The sequence below is a fragment of the Alosa alosa genome, chromosome 21, assembly GCF_017589495.1.
Source record: "Alosa alosa isolate M-15738 ecotype Scorff River chromosome 21, AALO_Geno_1.1, whole genome shotgun sequence".
In the NCBI taxonomy this organism is placed as follows: domain Eukaryota; kingdom Metazoa; phylum Chordata; class Actinopteri; order Clupeiformes; family Clupeidae; genus Alosa; species Alosa alosa.
Genome location: NC_063209.1, coordinates 11,084,280 through 11,106,852, shown reverse-complemented (window position 1 = coordinate 11,106,852; position 22,573 = coordinate 11,084,280). Strand labels below are relative to the sequence as shown.

Here is a 22,573-nt window from a genome sequence, read left to right as displayed (position 1 = left end):
GATATCAGTGGGCTGCAGTGGCAGTTGGCCCAGCATGCTTCTGTACTGTTCCCACGGAATCAGAGACACAGCAGCCCCTGTATCCAGTTCCATCTCCATTTTCTTTCCATTTACTACAGGCAGCACTGATATTCTTGAATATTTCCCTTTTTGTGACATGGAATACAGTCCCAACTCACAGTCAGTGTCAGATTTATTTTCCTCACTTTCGCTGTGATCTTCTCTTGCCTCAACGTGATAAATTTTCTTCTTTCTATCTTTTAGACTGCGCTTAATTGCATTACCTTTCTGTTCAGGTTTTTCCACTTTCTGTTTCCATTCTCTGTCTCGGTTGCTTTTGGCTTTGCTCTTACACATGAGCTTAGTGTGGCCTTTCCTCCAACACTGGTGGCAGTCACGATCTTTGTACCAACAGTCCTCATCAGTATGGTTAGTTTTCCCGCAACGGCGGCATTTTGGGGAAAACACCGCGTTCACTTTGAGCGAGCCACTTAACTGCTGCACGTCGCGCGCCGCTGTCTCTGCAGATACAGCATAATCGACTGCTTTCTGAAACGTGAGATCTTTCTCAGTCAAAAGGCGCTTCTGTACAGTTTCACTCTTAAGTCCACAGACAAATCTGTCCCTTAGTGCGTCTTCCAAGTAAGCACCGAACTCACAATGTTCCGAAAGTCTTTTCAATACCGCGACATATTGTGCAACTGTTTCCCCTTCCCCCTGATTTCGCTTGTGAAACCGGAATCTCTCTGCAATCACGAGCGGCTTTGGAGCGAAATGGGCCTGCAACACCCTCACAATACGGTCATAGTCCATCTCCCCAGGCTTGTTAGGAGCAACCAAACTTCGAAGTAGTCCATACGTTTTCGGTCCCAGCACACTAAACAGCACAGGCACTTTCTTTGCATCCCTAATCTCATTTGCCAGGATGTAATGTTCAAAACGTTCAATATACGTTGCCCACTGCTCACCGGTCTCATCAAAGGGATCCATATGTCCAATTATTCCCGCCATGATGTGTCTGCTTCTGGTGGCTTGCACTGTAACGTTAGACTCTTCGTAAGAAGGCCGACTCATCACTTCCTAACATCTAACACTAAGCTCACCTAGCTAGGTGCTTCCAGCGTGGTTGTTCTTTTCTTTGTCCAAACGTGACCGACATCGGCAGTTCACTCGCCGATGCAGTGAAAAGTCTTCAGGACTACACAACTAGTCGCCAATTTATGTTATGTTGCTTCCTAATGTCTTTATATAGACAATTCTATATTCGCACCAGAGCAACACTCACACGCTTTTGCTGGTTCACTCACTTCTTCTAGACTGGTTTATTGCATACGAGAACTCAACCAATTACAGAACACCGATGCGCCCTAGTGGTCACTATTTATATAGCACAACATTCAGCTACATACATAACACCCTCTTACGAACGTCTTAAGATTTGCCGACTGTTTCCCGAAACCATCGTAGCTTAAGAGCGTCGTGAAAACACTCGTAGATCTACGAGTGCTCCAGAGTACTCGTTACCGGCTAAGAGCGTCTTAACAGTACTTCTCACTGAGGTCACCAACAGGACATACAGAGGAATTACAACTTAGAATACATAATCCAATTTACGTTCCCATTCTTTATTGTGTTTACCTGTGATGAATCAGATTTTAGCGTGCAAAATAGCCTACATTTAATGGTCATCATAATGTGATGAAAAGCGGACAAAAATGCTGTAAGAGGGACTTTACGACGCTCTTAGGCTTAAGATGCTTTCGGGGAAGTGGGCCCTGAGTTACAAGGCAAAGACAAGCACCTACCTCACCTAGCAAATAAGATTACTGCATTCACCAAAAAAACTTGAGGTATGGGACAGCTAGGCGCCTCGATCGCGACAGTATTATGCCTTTGAGATTTCTGAGCAAAATCGCTGAAACGTCTGATTCGGGAGCCACTCTTGTGATCCTATGTATTAAACAGTAGGCCTACATCACATCCCTGCAAAGTTTATTTCAAAAATATTTCCCAACCAGCAGTGCTCAGTATGACTGGATTATGGATCCATTTAATGCAGCATGTTTTCATTGAAGGTGGGGCTCGAGAATGCCCCCTGATCAAAGTGGGGAATGAAAGAAAAAGTTTGAGAACCACTGGTTTAAACTAACATTTACAGTGGTCTATTTGATAGTGTATTGGCCCTGACTAAGTTCGTGTGATGTATAAACCACAATCCTTGTTATACAAGTACCAATATTCGTCAAGAAAGTTTTTAATCACATTAATATTTTCGCCATAGGCAGTAAAAGACTCCGCCAAGCGAAAATTGTTTGCTGGGATGTTACTGGGGATCCATATATGTTTTCTGAGCTGATCTCATGAACACACTTTTTTGGAGCACGAGATTTTAAGTCGGGTCCTCCTAGTTTACGATCATGGCCACGGCATGAGAAATTAGTCCTCTGCCCACCAGTGCTAGAAAGTACAAAGCCCCCCTGGTGACATGGGGAAAAGTCATGTGGGAAAAAAACACGAAGAAGAAAAAAAAAACCGATGTACTATGTAGTTTTGCGAGATCTCGCAAAAGTTTTTTTTCTACTTTTGGAACTTGGCCGAACGAGCGAACCGGGAGGAACAAAGGTCCGTTAAATTCTGTCAATAATTGCATAGGCCTTTGATCATAATTGTAGCGCCGAGCTTAGTTGCATTGTGATGTTCCTGTAGCCTATGTTGTGTGTGTGTGTCAGAGGCGTATCAAGCTTTTTTAAAGTGTGGGGGTTGTGGGATAGGAAAATGAAACACTCTGGCCAAATTATAAATAACTCCCTACAGGGACGTTGTAAGTATTTTCTAAGAGGGGTGCGGACTATATTGGTGTCCGGGAGTTTCTCCCCCGAAATAAAATGGAAATTCTGATGGCTAAAAACACCATTTTAATGCAGTTTGGGAGGAACAGAAGAAGCAGCGCCCGTCATATGTGTGGCTCATGTGACATGTAGGCCTACATGCTACCTGCTATCACTTCACTATTTGACACTACCCTACATGGAGACATATCTCATGTTATAAATCAAGAAATCATTTCAGAAATTATGTTTTGTGCATATGGGTTAGCAGGCTAATAAATTGCCTAACAGACAGCAGCCTAATTTCGAGGTATCACTAATACCTATTAAATAAATGTAAAGGACACAGAACTGTAAGCTCAAATTCAAAAACGTTTGAAGTCAACCCAAACACATGCAAAGGGAATATAAATAAATTGTGTTGCATATAGCCAGCTTAATTAATGTCAATTTAAAGATTATGATTAGCAGTTTCTATGCATTTTTCCATTGATCGTTACAGGAAGCCACGTTGTTGGTTAAACTATTGTTGCTTCTAGCCCACGTTACCTCCAGTTTCACTTGCTGCAGGGACGCACACATTGCATGAGCGATCATAAGCGTTCTATCTCCGATGTAGCCTAGAACTCAAATGTGTCTTGATGCCGCCGTTTGTAAGATCAGATCAAATAAGACGTTCTAAACGGAACGCGATGTAATTGAGCTGTTCCTTTCCAAGCGTCTTGGAGACGTACTGTATGTGTGCTGACTGGGCTATGTCTATATAGTTGATGACACCAAATGAATAAGTATGCTGCAAATGAGCAGACGTGTGAAGCACCGGGCATAACTTAATTTCGCGGCTACGTGGAGCAGTAGTAGGTTAATTGTTGAGGAGGCCCATAGTTTGAGAAAAGCTGCAGATCATAGGCAGAGAAAGCATAATGCTCTGAGAACAGTAGCCAAAGGTTTTCCTGCAGAAACAGGTGCCTTGGTGCATGCACCCCGCTTTCACTTTGACTCCCTGCATTGTGACAAAAACTGTCAGTCAGACAGTGAATTTTGGTTTACTAAATTAGCATAATGCGGTAACAATTATCAATTCTATCTGAAATCTGCTCACTGCAGACGTTACAATGCAGACCCAAGCAGCAGCATAGCCTTGAAAGACGCACACTTTGAATTTGATCAGAGCGGCTCTGGTTCTTCACCTAAATTGATGTGATTGGCTGGATGACCGTTCAATCAAATCAACAGACCTATTTGTGTCTCTGTGTGTGAGTTATATATATGGTTCCAACTCTTTACGGGAGCGTTTATTTCCATATTTTACTTTCAATTTAATCTGACAAAAAGTGTGGGGGATAGAATCGTGTTCCAGCAAAATTGTGTACGTTATAACACCCACATCCCCACGCTTGCTACACGCCTGTGTGTGCGTGTCTGCACGCAGGTGTCTCCTTCTCCCTCCCGTGTCATAGGCCTATGTAATGTGTCCAGAAAACCCACAAAACGCAACAGTGATAGAGCAATCATAGTATCATGATACGATTGCCATCTGGCGGTAGTGGTTTGTGGGCCTATTGGGGTCAAGTAGGAAGCCCAGCAAGTTCCAAAAGTAGAAAAAAAGTTTTGCGAGATCTCAAAAAAAGTACATCGTTTTTTTTTTTCTTCTTCATGTTTTTTTTCCCATTACTTTTTTTTTTTCTTTTTTTAACCCATGTTTTTTTCCCCATGTCACCCGGAGGGCTCCGTAAGAAAGAACACAAAAGGGAAATAGGAGTAGGCTAGCCTACAGGAGCATTTGTGACCTTGTGTGCTCCTATGTTGACAACCTATAATTAACAAGCATTTTAAAGTGCCTTGTCATAGTCTACGCAAGCGGGCATAGGTTACAAATGCTCCACAGCAGCTAAATAAGATTTTTGTGACTTTGCTTTGTGTCATGCTCGAAAAAAAAAAAAAAACTAGTTCTTCTAAAGTCACTCCAACCTAAAACCTAGAGACGTGAATTCCAGTGAAAACATTACCAAGTTTATTCAATTGAAGCAGACATGAAGCAGCTGAAAAAGACATGAAAAGACTAGTCTGGGTTAGGAAAGTACAAAAATATGTTGTACTTTTTTTTTTTTTTAAATGATCACAACTAACAGAGGTTCCATAGGGAAGGCACGATTGAGCAAAATGAGCAAGGCAGGGGCTTACCTGGGGGAGGCAGACTACTGATAATGTGCCCTAGAGCCCACACACTTGCACACGCACAGCAAGAATGATAGTAACACCGCAGACCACAGCAAACATTCTAATAATTCACACCAAAATGTGCATCTTTACTGCACCACCACAGGTGACTGACTAGCCTCCTGCCCGCGAGAACCCTGCCTGCCAAACTAAACATTTAAAAGTTGTTGCCCCAGACTCTATGGAATGACAAACACTGAATAACTAAGATAGTAAAGTAAGGTAGGCTACAACAAAAGGGTACAAGTACAATGCAGGCAGCTCCCTAGTGTGAGCAAAGCTAAACAGAAACAAAATAAAACTAAGACGAGACAGCAGCACAACCTACGCTGAGGACAACGCGGATGGAAAGGCCGTGCTACCTGGAAGACAAACAAAACATACATCAAACCTGATACCATTTCCCAAGACATCCACATTTATTTTAAAGCTATACATAGTGATAGAATGAAGCGAGGCTTCGGAGCTTGTGTCGAGCAGAAAGGGGCGTGCCAGATGAAGCCCCGGTTCGAGGCTTGTGTCGTTTGTGTCAACCATGCTGGGTTGAACACAATGCATACTGGGATGGACGCAATGCTTGCTGGTTAGAAATTCTGTCCGACTTCTGTCAGCCGGGGAGGGACTTACCACCGTGACACCATGTCACATGACCTTAAAATATCGCGGGAGTCTTAGCCTGCAGACAGATCTTGCAGTTGCCTTCCACGAGCTGCACGAGCTGAAACACGCCCTTATGATGTCAGTTCAAAGACGTGATAGGGCCATGTAGGGAGGAATGTCCTCATGACGATTTTGACGGGAGTATCATGGTGCTTCCTTATGTTGGAATATGCGAAAATAAACAGAAATCGAAGGGATACCTTCTTATACGTGATTTCTGCAACAATGGTAGGCTAGCCTACTAAAAACGTTTGGATATTCTGTTTTTTCTGCTGTTGGTTAAATAGATAGACACACTTATAGGGGAAACACTTGATATTGAATGTATGTGCTACAATGCAGGCCTGTTAACTGTATGACAACAGTGGTTTATTTAAACTACATCATAAGAATGTATTTCGTCAGTCATCAAGCTCATTTTAATGAGTAAGAATGAAAGTTCTGCTGTGTTTATTGCAAACAAAATTCCGCGATATCTCCCGCGATATCTCCCGCGATGTCTCCCGCGAGTCACGTCAGGCAGACTGTAGCGTGTCTGTCCGGGATGAGCTGCCCTCTGTTGTAGCTCCTCCCGGCTAGCCTCTGAAGATCACGTTTACGTAGAAAGCCAGACCAAGTCAGACTCAGTCCAAGTCGAACAAGCCTATTGACTGGGATAACACATGATTTCACGCCTCCACGGAAACACCAATCTTCACGTGATAACGAGTGACAGCATTATGTTGCCTAATCGTATTTTATTGTATTGAATTGAGACAAACAGAAATGCTAATTTCTTGCAACACTTTTAATGTAATGAATGAGAACATTTCGAAGCGTTGTAGGCATTCTTTTCAATAGTCCATGGCTGCGATAATTTATGCAAACCACCAGATGTCGCTGTGTTTTCCTTGTCTTCCATGTTTCGAAGCTTTGACACATTACTCGGCACATTAGGGAAATGTGTCGAGTAGCCCTCGAGGCTTCATTTACCCATCACTAGCTATACATACAAATTTGCAATTTACAAAATCTCTATACCAATGACAACAGATGAAGACAGCATATCCATCCATCTACAAGGCTACAGATAGAAAAGGAGTTAAGCTACACCAAGCACATGGTTAGTATTCAACATTAGGGCAGCAACATACCTGACGGTCGGTAGACCCCAGAGTTCCTTAGTGCATGGTTGGCCTAATTGAATAATTGGCCCCACCCACTCATTAGCAGAAGGCCAGGGAGAGGCCAGGAGGAAAGAGCAAACAGGCAGACAAGGTCAAATGAACAGAAATTATTAATTTACATTAATTCACATTTCTTAAATTTCCCACGGGGTCAATAATCTATCTATCTATCTATCTATCTATCTATCTATCACATTGACCATACCCAACAAGGGATGTGTTCATGTTCTAGATCAATGTGCAGCACTAACAAGACAGCTGCTGCCCCAGTGGCATCCATGTTCTTCCCAAAAAGACTACAAACCCCAGCATTCGCACTAGCAACTCATTCGTACATGTCGTACGGGTGGGCGTTCGAGGATTTACATTACAAAAGGAAAAGGCCATTGATATTATGACCAAAAGGGGGCGTGTCTCAGTGAAATGTGACTCAGTGACAAGACAGCTGGGATATTTCACACTTTCCAACTCGGCAGGGGGTGTACAATGTATCTGGAAGGATTACAGATACAACTTCCGCCAGCACATAGAGTACCGTAGCCATGACACCGCAGCGTTGTCAAGGCAGTAATTTTACTGGATCTAAACAAACCAATCTAACCATAGAGTTGATCATAGTGGTGGCTTTCTTAATCTATTTAAATATTTTTTAAACTTTTATAGACGTAAAAGTTGCATCAAATCCGTCTTTGTTGTTCACACTGATTCAGAACCACATATGGAAGTGGTCTAAATCTGATTTGAAAAATTTTAGATCTGGGCAAGATTTGAGTGTTCACACTACTTCTGAAGAAGTCTGACCTGGTCACTTGACTCCAAATAAATCAGATTTGGGCCACTTTTGCCTTTAGTCTGAACGTAGAGTAAGAAGTGGAAAGGGGGTACCCAAGGTGCTGACCATAATAGTATAACCCTGATTTATTCAGGGTTACAACAAAGCAGTTAGCAGTTTTTTATGTATAATAATTAAGTAAAGTTCACCTAATGTAGTATGTGACATTTTATCTAAATTTGAGTATAGAGAATGTTCCCCATTTAATTCCTTAAGTTTAGCGTCTTGGGTTCAGGGCAGGGTCAGTACCTTCCTTAATTCATCGTCGGGACGACGACTCAAAACGGGGGGGGTAGATTGTAGCCGGACGAGTCCTTACCTGGAGCATTGTGATGGGTTTTGTTGTGTCTCGCTCCTGCCCCACCTACTTCGTAAGTGGGTAATTGGCAGCTGTGCTCCATAAAAAGGAAGCGCGGCTGTCCAGGGCAGACGTCTGCTTTGTCCAGGGACGACTCTGACCGACCCTATCGCCCTATCCCCCGACGTTTGGCTGTAGCTTGTTCCACCATTTGCTCCAGGTAGGCTTGAGTCTTTGTCTGATGAACATTCGTTTGTGCACTGATGTGCCGGAAAGTTCAGAACTTGTTTACATTCCAGTAACAGAAGCCGCTGCTATACTGGCTGGATATTCTCACGGCTGCTCTTTCCCCCGGTGTGCTCATCAATTCCAGCTTAGGTAGGTGTACTCCTTCCTGTGTGCAAACATTATCGCATAGCTAGGCCACTCGTTATCTGTTAATTACAGCAACATCACAGAGTGTTGCGCGGTCCGGGCTCCCTACATCTGACGTTAGCTGTTGCATGGTAGGTTGTAGCTTTATTTACCTCGATTTACCTAAATTAAGCATAACGTTGGAGTAATAACTCTGTACTCCTTATAGGATCTGTATGGTATCCTGATGTGGTGACGGCCTTGCTGTTTTGTTCCTGTTTGGGGTTTGCTGTGTGGAGCGCCTTCCGCTTCTCTCTGTGGCCTTCCATCGCTGCGTCTCTGATGCATGATTGCTAGCTAACCTTGTGGTGGCTATCTGCTTGGGCCTGTTTAGTGCGGACGTGCGTGTTTGTTGCATGAGTGTGCATGTGTGGGAGTTTGGTTTGCTTGCTGCTCTATTGATGCTCTGTGCTTCTCTCTGTATTTTGTTTTGTCTTATTTGTACTCCATTTGTTTTTGTTTTTTTCTACTGCATGTACTGTCAAGTGGGCTTTCCCTGTGTATGTTGCTTGTCTCTCCTGCTGGGGGCTACATTGGGCGCATGTTGGAGGGTGTATTCTCCTCTGGTGGTGTCCATCCCTTATTGTGTGTGCTGTGTTAATGAGTTTAGATAAGTCACCTTTTCATTTTGATTTGCAGTGTGGTTTGAATCACAGATTTCGCCTCAGAGGCTTTGACATCTGCCCTCTACGGTAAGCCCAATCTAGTTTCAACATTGATCCTGACGATCTAGCCTTACATGGTGTTGCTCTGGTATTGAAGTGCATGTACATTGATCCTGTTTTAAATAAATTGTAATACTTTTGTATTGTAATCTCACGTCTCTGCCTATTATTCAGACTACCAACTTGTGTGACCCTAGTGGTAAACAGGAAATTATCAGGTTAATTTAACGGGTAGGTTCCTGGGTAACAGGGTATTAGAACCTGGTGACTGTTTATATACAAGGTAGGCTACTGTCACACAAGCAAATTGATAGCAGCACTGTAATTGTATCTTTCGACTGTCATTTGTTGCACGTGCTACAAAAATCATTCTGTGCAATGGAAGATTTACCAACGTTACACCGGTCTGATACAGTTTTGCCTATACATGCGTGAGACTGAGACGCCTGTTTATTTTGTTTTAAGTGCGTGCAGGGTGTGAGAGGGGAATCGATGTGCTTTGATTCCAGTTTGGTAGTTGTAGTCTGTGAAATTAAAAAGCATGTGTGTGTGAAGTATCCAAACAATGACACCTTAATTTCATTATGGCTGCTTTAGCAACACACTACTGTGTAGTGGGTCCCATTTAGAAGTGGCTACTTCCATCAGCTTTCCTTGACTCATGGAGCTGTATGAATTTTATTACAACTTTTCGCCACGATATGGCAGTTTAAGTCCGCTTGATACTGTAAGGCGTAAGCCATTGGTTTCCAAAGGAGATTTTATTTGTGTCGCCAGCATAGCCTATTGACAATTTATGTTGTAAATAGGCCTACCTTATAAGCATACCTGTATCTTAGGGAAGCTAACAGCTTTCTAGTAGGATCTAGTTTGTTAGTTACAGTTTTGTCATAACTCCCTGATGCATTTTTGCATTTAGAATAGCCAGAGCGTGGATATCTCAATCGGAAAATTAAACAATATCGGGTGAACCCAGCCTGATCTGCCCGCTATTTATTTTTTGATTTCTTAAAAGATTGAGCTTGGTCTGGTGAAAGCCAGACTAGCCATGGACCTCAGTTACACAATGCAAGGGAACATGAATCAGCCTATATTTGCACGAACAATAACGGACAACAGCTCTTCAACTTTGGCCCGTTAAAATGTGTATGAACAGTCTAGCGACGCATATTTCATCAAGGCCCATTTGGACATGTCAGTTATTTGCACCACTGGTTAGATGTAAAACAGCATTTCGTTTCAGACTAGCCTACTGTTACTTAATTTGTGCATTAACAATAACGTTTCAGACTACTGTTACTTAATTTGTGCATTGACAATAAAGTAGGCTATTACATGAACTAAAGATGACTAAAATCTTATGTAGAAGAAGAAACATTCACAAAAATCCATCCATCCAAAAATGACCTTTGTTTTGATAGCTGTTGAAAACTTGGCATGGAACTGACAGATGTTTTTGTTTATAACAAAATAAATAAATAAATAAATAACATTATGCTGATACCTTTTGCTTTTCCCATATACAATGTAGCCTACAGGTGTAAGTGACCTTTCATCAATCCAGTTGCAATGGATGAACTGTGATGAACTGCCCTACTTGTGATTGTTTAGAGAGTTTAAAGGTTTAATAACAATGCTACATCTTCTTTGGCTATTCTACAATCTATTCACCTTTTCAGCACCAGTAGGCTACTTTCTGTGCAGCTGCACACACACACTCAGGCATGCCAAACAAGCATACACAAAAGTTTCAAGAGTGGGGGATGGAGTAAAATATGGAGACAAATTGAAGTGTGATTCATTTTCGCGGAACGGATGTACAGGACTGAGCGGCGGTCATATTTTGTACCGCTATGCGGTACATCTAGTTAAACACTGTTTTAGCAGTTTCACATTGACCTCTTGCTGATGACAGGTTAAATTGCATTTATTTCAGGGTACAGCATCCATGTTAATAACTTCCAATACAACTTCAATGTAATTACATAAAAATACAGTATATTTGATGTCATGAGTAGACTATACACAGGTCCTTTACACAACATAAGGCACAATGATGCCCCTTTACTCTAGCCCAGTGGTTCTCAAAGTTGGGGTCCGCGATAGCCAGGGGGTCCGCAAAATAATTTGCTTGAAATTATAAACTTGAGTTTAACATTTTAAAAATTAATATCTATAGATGATGCCCCTTTTAACAAATAAAACAAGCAAATTGTGTCTCTTTGCTCCTACCCACATTTAACTTCACTTGGGTCATGAAGGACCATCACTAGGCTACTGCTTAGCTTGGCTTATTTGTTAGCCAGCTAGCTGATGAATGTGTAGAAATGTTTGAGTCAGTCCAAGTGATGCAAAATCCAAAACTGACAAAAGACGAAGTTGCACATCTGCAAAAAAACATGGGATAGTGGACCTGGCCACAACTTCAGAGTGGCATGCTTAATTGTTACAGTTATGAGGGGGTCCTTGAAAAATTTTCTCCCTCAAAAGGGGTCCTTGGAACCAAAAACATTGAAAACCCCTGCTCTAGGCTATAGCGCTAAAAATAAGTGAATTTGCAAACTATTTGACTTAAACTGTGATAACCGATAAACTTCCTTTCAGCTTCTGCCTGCCATTTGTTGTCGGCCACATCCTCTCCTGAGTTATAACCGAAACTAACTGTTTCTGAATCTGATATGCACAGTTTTCGAAGACGGCTAAAACCTAATAAGCCTTGTCAAAGGGTCGGGTGATTTGTATAATGAATGCGCAGTGACGTTGAGAGGCCGTTGCGCTCGGATGGACACTGCAAAACATCCGTTTCACACTCAACCAGCAAACCGCGCCCCTCGGAGAATATACTGTCAACTCCGATGGTTGCGGAAATTGTGAGATACATAATGTCTTTCAATGGGGTAAGAACTTCAGGAATTTCATAGGCGTAGGGGTACCACCTTAAAATTAACTCACCTCGCTTAGACGTTGATTGATGTCGTGTAGGCTACTTTGGATTGAAACATCTCAGAAACATTACTGAAATGTTTAAGATATAGAGAGTGTGGCATTTGTGACATTGCAACACGTTTTGCATTTCCTTCTGTTTCTCAGAGACTGTTTGTATTGGACAGACATATATATGTATATACATTTATGTTACACAACAAACTTGTGTGATATATATATATATATATATATTAAACCCACTTATGTCAGCTACCCACCAACACTGCTGTAACATGAATACATACAATAGCATATGCACAATTTATACTTGAATAGACAAAGGCAAGTGTTGTAACTGACCCTATAATATGTGTAATTCAACTGGCTAGAGAACAAGTGATCTGAGTTTAACTATTTGCATGATTTATTATGGGGCAATCCGCTGCAGGCTTTTACTTTTACACAACTAGCCTACTCTAGGCTATATGTCGAAACCCACCGATGCAAACGAAGTATTTTTGGAAAGGTCAGGGAAATATGTAACATGGTTGGCTTAGACAGTCCTAATATCGTAATTAAGATGCTACTGAAAGACTGTGCGCTTACACTGTAAAAAATGGAAAAGTCAGGTCTACATAAAACAGTCTTGTTTTGAATCAAACACAACCTTTTCAGGGTTCAGAGTTCAGAGTGTGCCCACAATTGTCAAGGGTGCGACTAAAATGTGTCCTTGGTTGCACAGGTTCACCCTTTATAAGGGTGACTTAACTTGCATCTGCTGTCTCTCCACGAACTAAGCGTTTGTTGACAATACTGTGACGTTTCTAATTTCAGGGTATTGCGATACTTTTGTAGTGCAACACTAGTCACACAAATTGTTGTGTGACTAGTGTTGCACTACAAAAGTATCGCAATACTGTGAGGTATTGTGACGAAATTAGAAACGTCACAATACCTCACAATACCTAATTGTATTAGTATCGACAGGCCTACTTTAAGAATGACAATGTTGTTTTGCAATAGGATATTTCATGTCAGTTTGCGCAGGCATGCTTCTAGATCCTGTAGCCTTACTAACACACACATGCAGCTTTCAACCTGCTGCTGTCATTTGGTACTGCTGGTGCACCTAAATAATAAAGTTAGGCGCACCAGTGCAACCAATTCAAAAAGTTAGTCTGGGGCCCTGCTTATTGTGTTCAAATAGTCATTCCAATTAAGCAATACATTTATGTTATGGTAAGCGTAGTACCTACAAACCCTCATTTCCTTTTTTCACAGTATATAGCCTATATAGGCTACTCACCTTTATCTATCGCTCACCTTATCAAGTGTTCACTCGGGAAGTTATTACTTGTTCATCAGCTATTTCAGCTAGCATTATATTTTCCATGTGTCGCTGATGGTTAAAGTTTTCATAACAGGCGCTGAAGCGCAGAGTCGCACCTATCGCTTTAGTTGGGATAATATAATCATTGCAGCCTCACAGCAGAGACACCATCTGAAAGAAACTGAGTGCAACTGAAATTCTTTAAAAGTAATCAGTAATTTGCATCAATCAGCAGGAAATAATTGAACATTGAATGTATTTTTTTTTTTAAATAACACAAAACATGTACACTCTTAAAACGAATGTGTTATCCCTGTCTGGACACAGACATGTGTTAAAAAATTATGCAAGTTGTATTGTTTTCAACAAAAGTGGTGTTATTTTCAACACATTGTGTAACAAATAAAAAAAGGAAACAACACAAACTGTGTTGTCCCTATCTAGACACAGAGATGTGTTGAAAACAATGCAAGCTGTGTTGTTTTTAACACATTTGTTTTAAGAGTGTAGGCTACTGTGAGTTAAGAGATCGATAGCACACTGACAAAAGCAGATGCCCATAAGTCTCTGTCTACTGTAGCCTATATTCAGGTGAATTAAATATGTTGGCATAACGTGAGGGATAGATGTATTTCTTTACAAAAGAAATATCTAATAATAATAATAATGGATTGAAAAGAGGTAGGCCTAATAATAGACTACATGATTGAATAGAGACCACATATAACAAAATGGACAACATATCCACATCAGTCCCTATCAACACAAGTGTTTTTGATAGGTCAAGATTATTGGGCTCTAAAACAGATTGTCTATATTATAAAGATTCAGTTTGCACACATTGGATCAAATTGGATGACAGGATTTATCGGCTGGCAGGTAGCCTCTCTCATTTTTTCTTGGCTGGGAGGTACTCAAAAAAATTCTTCAAGGTTGTCAGGACTGCATTTCCCACCTCAATTTTCAATGCTTGAATACTGTGGCACACATATTCAGAATGTTTCATGTCAAGACATGAGGTCTTTAATCTCAAAACTAGAAATGCAATTCCAATGAATTACAAGTAGGCCTACAGGAAAATGCAGAACGCTCCCAGGGGCAATCTGTGCGTTCGGTTCTGGGAAGTCAAGTCAATTTTTATTTCTATAGCGCATTTACAGACAGCTGAACCGCACAGTGCTTCACAAAAAGGTGCTTAACCTGTTGAGGAGTGAATTCAATGCCGTTCCCCAGAGAGTGAATTATTTTCCTGGCTCCTTATAGAATTCTACGCGAACGTTCTATAGTTCCAGTGTTCTTAAAATTGTTTAATGGCAGAAAAGTCCCTGAGGGTAATTGTTGCGTCATGTTATAGAACCTTTTTCGAAAATGTTCTAATCACATATTTGTGATCGTACTCCCAGGGGCCCAGCTGCATCTGATCACATATTTGTGACCGTACTCCTCAACAGGTTAAGCGCAATAAACAAAGGAATGACCTAAGGCAAAAAGAAAACGGAGTGTCTATTTACACCCCCGGTACGAATATAGCCTTGGCCACACAGCTGAGCTATTCACACCCTGTGACATTGCTCACATGCACAAAAAAATGGCGGACATTCGTTTTTTCGTCAGCAGAAAGTGAAGAATTCTGAAAGGTTTCAGCACTAATATCTGTTCAAATTAAGTTTTAGATTGAAAAGTTGTGTTTTATTTTCATAATCTTTGTTCAGTGAACACATACAACCGTCAGTTTGTTAGTTAACAGAAATGAATTTGTGAATATGACGCTCAGGCCTATAAACTATAAGTTTACCTGCAAACACTCCTCAAGTTGTGGAAGTGATAGTGCAGTGGTCACATACATGGTTTAGTACATGGGAGACCGGGGTTCGGTTCCTGCATGGTGTATTTTGGCAGAGTGAGCGTGAACATGTACCAACGTCTCTGGAGAGAAGGCACGCAATTTGAACAAGAAATCGGTTCTGAAACAGATGTTTTGATTGCAACAATTAGCTTGTTCACGCACCGAGGTGAAAATAGCATACATTACTACATACACCAGGGTACGAATAGCATCCACTTCTAATTATACATTGATGCAAACAGCATACCTTATTCAGAGTGTCTATTACACAGCTGAGCCCTGTGACGTAACAACAAAAACAGTTTTTTTTTTAATTATTATTACATTGTGTGATCAATATGTAAATGCACAGGGGTGCAAAATTGGGCTGCAAAGTCTGAAAAGTCCAGAACAGATTTTGACCCGCGGGTCCAGCGGGTTCGGGTGAGACTTCCAGGTAAAATCGCGGGTCGCGGGTGGGAAAATTTGATAGATAGGCTAGCAACTTCTGGGTTAACATATTCATGTGCGTGTGCGGTAGCCTAAAGTTAAATTCCCCTCTGTCTCACATGCACACCAGAGTTGGTTGGATACAAAAATACCCCATTGAAGGAGACAAAGCCTATCCATATAATAAAAAATAAATAAACAGTTGTTTGAACTAATTAGCCAGACTATAGCTTTAATTAGCATATATTTCATAAAACACCTATGTAGGCCTACCCGAACAGGGGGATCGGTGCTCAATGTCTCTCTCAGCCAAGGGATCCTTGGGCTGAAAAAGGTTGAAGACCCCTGTTCTACCAGATGGTAGGAGGGTGAAGAGACTGTGGCTGGGATGACTGGGGTCAGCGAGGATCCACTTGGTCTTTCTCATACAGTGCTGGCAGGTCCTGAATACAGTTCTTGCATGACCTAACCACCCTTTGCAAAGCTTTTTGCGGTCATGGACGGTGCTGTTACCATACCAAGCTGTGATGTTGCCAGTCAGGATACTCTCAATGGTACAGCGGTAGAAGTTGGTCAGTATTTCTGGACTGGACTTTCCTGGACTTTTTGTTTGTGACTGAGACGTGGTTTACAGTAGCACTGGTGACTTGTAGTCACTTGGTGATATCTGCCCTCCTCATTTTTACTCCATAAAGTCTTCTGGTCGTGGAGGTAGCTAGCTTAGCCACCATCTTCAATGACACTTTCAAATGTCGATGTTTACCCACCAATGCCTACTCCTCTTTTGAGGTGCAGCTTCTGATGGTAAATGTGTCTACTCCTGTCCTATGTGCTCTGGTGTACAGGAACTAAGAAAAAGGAACACCCATCCCGCCTTGATTAATGTAACTCCTTATACACTGGTCTGACCCAGGCCAACATTTCAAAGATTCAATTGGTCCAAAATGCTGCAGCTAGACTTTTAACAGGAACTAAGAAAAGGGAACACCCATCCCACCTTGATTACTGTAACTCCTTATACACTGGTCTGACCCAGGCCAACATTTCAAAGCTTCATGAATCAGTTTGGAAAAAGATTCCAGGTCCAGGCACTCAGTAAGATGCATTAGATCCATTAAAAAACACCAACGCGTGTCGGCTCACCAGCCTTCATCAGGGTGTTGGGAACAGAGAGTCTGAGCATAATTATAGAATGTCCTTGTGGTTGTTTCTATGTAGGCCTTACGAAAAGGAGACTAAGAGACAGGGTAGCTGAACATAGGTATGCCATTCAAACTAGAAATATATGAATTACCCAATGGCCAAACATTATGCAGAAGCTAATCATGGGAGGGATTCAACATTAAGAGTAATTGGTATTGAATCTATTCGCCTTGATGCCAGGGGTGGGGACAAAATAAAACGCCTCAAACAGAGGGAGACATACTGGATCTATTCGCTGAGAGCTACTAGCCATCCAGGTCTCAACAAAGATCTTGACCTTTCACCTTTTCTGTAGTTTTTTGTAGCCTATTGTGGGTCTTCAGAACAATGGGTCTGTTTGATATGTTGTTGTGTGGAGTACATTTTAGTACATTTTAGAAAAACCATGAACTATGACATTTGACTGAACATGTTAGGACTTATTTAGTTTTGACATGAAGAATACATCCAGATTTTAGAATTACTGTTGTAATCTTTACCGTGATTTGTGATTTATGGACTTTTTGATACATGTGTGGAGTAGACCTGCACCAAGGTTTTAGAACTACTGTTGACATCTTGATCATCAACTGTAATGTATAACCTATTCATATAATGTCTTTTAATGCATGTATGGAATGCGTTTAGAGTTTTTGGAATTGCTATCGTGATCTTGACTATGAATTGTGATACATGGTGTGTTCATATTTGTTCAATTTTGATGTGGAGTTCTTTCTTTGTGAAGAATAATCATTTGGAATGATGTCATTGCTAGTTTCTCAATTGGATTTTCCCAACTGCCCTGTTGCCTTTGATTATTGACCTGCTTGACAAAAATGACTGCCCCTAGTGGCTGAAGAAATGTATAGCAAGTGCCTCATTGGCACACCTGAAACCCATGCTATAATTATACAAGGGATACCTGTAGCGCTCCAGCTCCCACTTTTGTCCCATTTCAAAGCTTCAATTGATCGCTACTCCCTACTAGCGCTGACGAGACGTGGGGCAGCCATCTTGGATCGGTCATCCACTCCACTCAGTGTAATCTGTTTGGCTGGTGCAATGAGCTGTCAGCGCATTTAATTAATCATACCTCACTGAATACTGAACAGATTTTCACACTTTTTTTTTTGCTGCAAAGGTCATACATGCTATGATACAGGCCACATGGTTCGGCGTATTTTAATATTCATAGTGGGTTTAACAGTAATAGAGTATTCTGAAATATGATAAAGTGACCTGATGTCCGATATCAAAACTGGGAACATAATCCATGTTTGACAGCATAGACAAAACTAGTTTGATACAAGTTTAATGAGTTAAATTTAGTTCACAGTCGACAGAAAAGTTCCATCAACAGCATTATTCACAGTTCACAGAAAGGTTCCATAAACATTTAAGTGAGATTAGTGCCATTCAGACATCTGAGGGGTATTCCAAGTAGGCCTATGTGGTTTAGTGACAAACTTGGGTAAATTGACTCAGAATAAGTTGTAAACCTCCCAGTAGAAAAGCTGTATGATATAGGAAACATGGTTGTGTGTATTTTAATAATCATAGTGGGCTTAACAGTAATAGAATATTCTGATATATTATAAAGTGATGACATCCAATATAAAAACTGGGAACATAACTAATCCAAGTTTGACAGCATAGACAAATACTGGTTTGATACAAGAGTGAGCACGCGCACAGGTCTTTTATGATTAATTGCATGATGGTGTCTTGCTAATTCACTGAAGAAAGACTTATGATTATGGATAGAAAGTAGCCTAGAAATCTAGACGCACCCTAGCGGCAGCATATTACATTTGCTTCCTGGGCTAGTCAAATCGTGTATAGAGTCGTTAGGCGGGCTTAACATAATGATTGATGGCAGAGTTGCAACGGTTTAGTTTGAATTCCCTGCTACTTGAAAACAAAGAAGATGGATGTTGCTGTTGGCCAACAGTGTGACACGAGTTAAGCTTGTTTTAAGTTGGCACTGCGAACGGTGAGTGCCCAGACCCTACATTTTAATGTGGGTCTGGCTCGTCAGGCTAGATAGAAAGGACATTCTGAAAAGGAAAGGATTAAGGCAATGAGGAGCAAGGCTATAGCAGTAGAAGACTCATGTTGCTCTATCAGCAGATGAGAAAGAACCTGAGAGTGCCACTGACGACATGACTGCTTCATAGGCTGCTCACAGGATGGTGAAGAAAAAAAGCTACACCTAGCTAGCTAGTTGAACCCAGTGACTATGCTTTTGTGAGAAGACACACCATTCATGAAAGTAAGAATATCCCTGGCAGACTTTTACAAAATATAACACCATACACACCTTTTGGCAATATGGCAACGTTTGAGAACCACTGCCTCCACTTAGTCTGGTTGGATAGGCTATATCTCGTTTTTTTAACGGCCTGATGTCCACATGAAATGCAATATCTGTTTATAAAAACAAAGCAAAGTGTTTTTCTTTTAGTTTGTGGGTTAACATATGGCCATGTCAATTAACCTTGTGAGTTAAACTGTTTTCATGTCTGGATAACGGGAGAGCGTTCAGGAGTCAAACAACGGATCATGCATGCATGTTTTAGGCATAGTGTAGGTCCTATTCTGTGACTGAATTCCATGGAAAATTATGTTTTATGTAACATCCATAATGCCAATAAAATGTGATGGTATGGTATGATGTGAATGATTACATGAAATTTGAGCATTTGCTATTTTTGGCTGAAGAATGTACATGAGAAAAAATGGACAAAAAATTAATGTTATCATTCACATCATACAAATGCCAAGGCATTTCACTGGCGTTATGGATGTGATAAAAAGTCTATTTTCCGTGGAATTGCCCCTTGACTCCCGCAAAGTCTATTGGCGTTTTGCGTGTCGGCTGCTGTTGATTTCCTAAAGTGTTGAAATGCATAAATTACTACTTTCTCAAAAATCTTATGTCAACAATTCATGTGCTGTTTTGCATGAGTTTTATATTGGGCGTTGGTATTGGGCATTTAAATGTTTGAGCACCCACCGACGGAAACATAAATCGGCGCCTGTCCCTAACCCTAATCATGGCATGAATCTGTTTTATAAACTGAAAGAGAAATGCTGCACTAATTCTAGATATTTATTTTATGTGCAACCGATGTACACATTAAAATCCAATGGTTATTTTTTTCAGTGAAATCAATTTGATGGGATACATTATCCTGAAATAAACTTACATGCAACCTACACAAATACCCCACATAATCCCGCTTAAAGCTGATGACTGATTATAATCTATAACACATTCAGTTAATTTCCTCTTGTGGCCCTTTGCTCTCTTCATATGCAACAATGCTGCTTCAGGAGCTCTGAGCAATGATGTATTTCATATGTATATGTACTGTCTGTGGAGGTCAAACCTTTAGCGAGGCTTGAGGACTGTGCCTTTAACGTAAAGCTGTAAACCATCACACTGATCATCATTTTCTGTCCATTAGATGGGTCTGGCCAATGATGACATGTCTTTGTTGAGAACTACATGTCCATCCATTGATGACTTCCGCAACCAAGTATATTCCACTGCCTACTCCATCATCGTCGTTTTTGGCCTGGTGGGGAACGGTTTCGCCCTGCTCGTCCTTCTGAGGACGTTCCAGCAGCGCTCTCCCTTTTACGTCTACATGCTGAACTTGGTCGTGTCGGACCTCCTTTGTGTGAGCATGCTGCCGCTGCGAGTCGACTACTACTTCAACGAAGGTCAGTGGAATCAGGGTGACTTCCTATGCCGCGTCAGCTCCTATTCTCTCTACGTCAACCTCTACTGCAGCATCTTCTTCATGACGGGCATAAGCTTCACGCGCTTCCTTGCCATCGTCTTCCCTGTGCGGAGCCTCGATCTGGCAATCGAGCGTAAGGCGGGCACTGTCTGCATCTGTATTTGGGTGTTCATCTGCGCCTGCTGCTCACCATTCCTGATTCAGGGCGAGTATGTGGATGAGGAAACCAACAAGACGAAGTGTTACGAGCCGCCCGAGTACAGTGACAAGCTGCTCCTCAAATTGGGTCTCAACTACTTCTCCCTGGTGGTGGGTTTCATAATACCCTTCCTGATGATCATGCTGTTCTATGTGGCCATGATGAGGGTGCTTCTATATCGCATCAACCCCTCACGGGGGAAACAGCGTGCCACGCTCATGAAGGCCATCCGCATGATAATCATCGTCATGGTCACGTTCCTGGTCTGCTTCATGCCGTACCACATCCAACGCACGGTGCACCTGCACTTCATGAGCCGCAACGACACCACCTGCGAAGAGGTCATCACCATGCAGAAGTCCGTGGTCGTCACCCTCTGCCTGGCCGCCTCCAACACTTGCTTCGACCCGCTGCTCTACTTCTTCTCCGGGGAGAACTTTCGCGTCCGTCTCTCCACTTTCCGCAGTGCCGCCCAGAGTGTCCTGCGGAAGTGCCACTCAGAGCAGCCAGCTACTCCATCCAACAACATCCAGCTGCTGAAGCAGGGTGACCAGCAGGCCTGCAATGGGCCCAGCAAGGTCACATAAAAGGCCATTGGAAGATTGAAGGAGAGCAGGTGTACACACCAAGGCTTCTTTGACCACCGAAGGATGATGCTGTTACGATTAAACTGAGTAGGATGAATGTTCAATTTAGCATGCGACATATAGACATTATTGTGTGGTTAAGTACATAAAGCCTCTTTTACTCTTTTTATTATTATTTACAAATTATTCAAGCTATTTATATTTAAGTTGACTTTTAAATTAAGTCAACAATATAAATTCAATAAAGTTCACTATAGGCTACATAAAATCATGGAACATTTTGCGAACATAAACATTTCTCACATCTGCACAATGGACAGTAGTAGATACCAGTACATTGAACTGCCATCAGCCAGAAAGACATACAACACAGTTGAGGAACAAAGCCTAAACTGTGTGACATCTGCAGGTGTGCTAATTAATGCTACTTGACTGAGTAATCAGTTTCTCATTGAGAGCTCAGGGTCAAGGATTCTTCTGTTTTTTTCAATGGATTTCTCCTCAATAGTTACCCTACCATCCAACATTTAACTGCCTCTACCCACAAGCACATGCTAAAGTTCACTACAAAAACACAACCCATGTCTAACATTGCATCAGTATTTTACTGCAAACCAATACTGTAAAATGTACACCTTTTGTTTTGATTGACTATGAGTGTTACAAAGCACAACCTAATAACACATTTCCCAAATTACATTGGTATTAAGTTGTGTTAATTCATTATTTCAAGTTAGTTGGACTGTTCGGGCTTACAGTTTATGCTGCATTGCTTGGCAACAAGAGATGCCAAGATTGTAACTTTTTGTGGGCTAATTGATTAGTTTGTAGTAGAACTGTAGTTTAAAAGCAACATGACACTCTTGATCATGGGGATCATGACCTCAACACGATCCCACCATTCCACTCATGCAAACTGCCTCAACACCCCCAGGACCAAATTCAAAACAACGGGTGATTGAGCCTTCTTCTCCGCTGGCCCTCGTCTGTGGAATGCCATCCCAGACACTTTAAGGACTCCACAGTCTATGAACAGTTTTAAACATGGTCTTAAAACATTTATTTTTAGCAGAGTTTATGATTTTTAACTAGAAAATGTAATTTCGAGGAAATTACCAGTGCATGAAAATATAAACATACTGTATATTAACATAAAATGCCAAACAAACTTTTATTTGGAAACAGTTGGCAGGAGTCATAGTTGATAACAACTGACAGTTGAAATGGCTGAACAGTTAAATAG

General features: G+C 41.4%; 1 protein-coding gene across 3 annotated transcripts in view; it reads left to right on the top strand.

Moving 5' to 3' along the window:
* Nucleotides 1–21,516, top strand: part of cysltr1 (cysteinyl leukotriene receptor 1) — a 73,675-nt gene extending 52,159 nt beyond the window's left edge. Inside the window, exons 1-2 of one of the 3 annotated variants that reach the window (XM_048231098.1) lie at nucleotides 9,062–9,110; nucleotides 20,266–21,516. In XM_048231098.1, the coding sequence (XP_048087055.1) occupies nucleotides 20,266–21,330 (1,065 nt within the window). In that variant the 5' untranslated portion in view covers nucleotides 9,062–9,110 and the 3' untranslated portion in view covers nucleotides 21,331–21,516. Of the gene's footprint in view, nucleotides 1–9,061; nucleotides 9,111–11,951; nucleotides 11,981–20,265 lie in introns of those variants that run through there. The other 2 variants (XM_048231095.1, XM_048231094.1) reach the window with 2 other exon arrangements.
* Nucleotides 21,517–22,573: the final 1,057 nt, after the last annotated feature.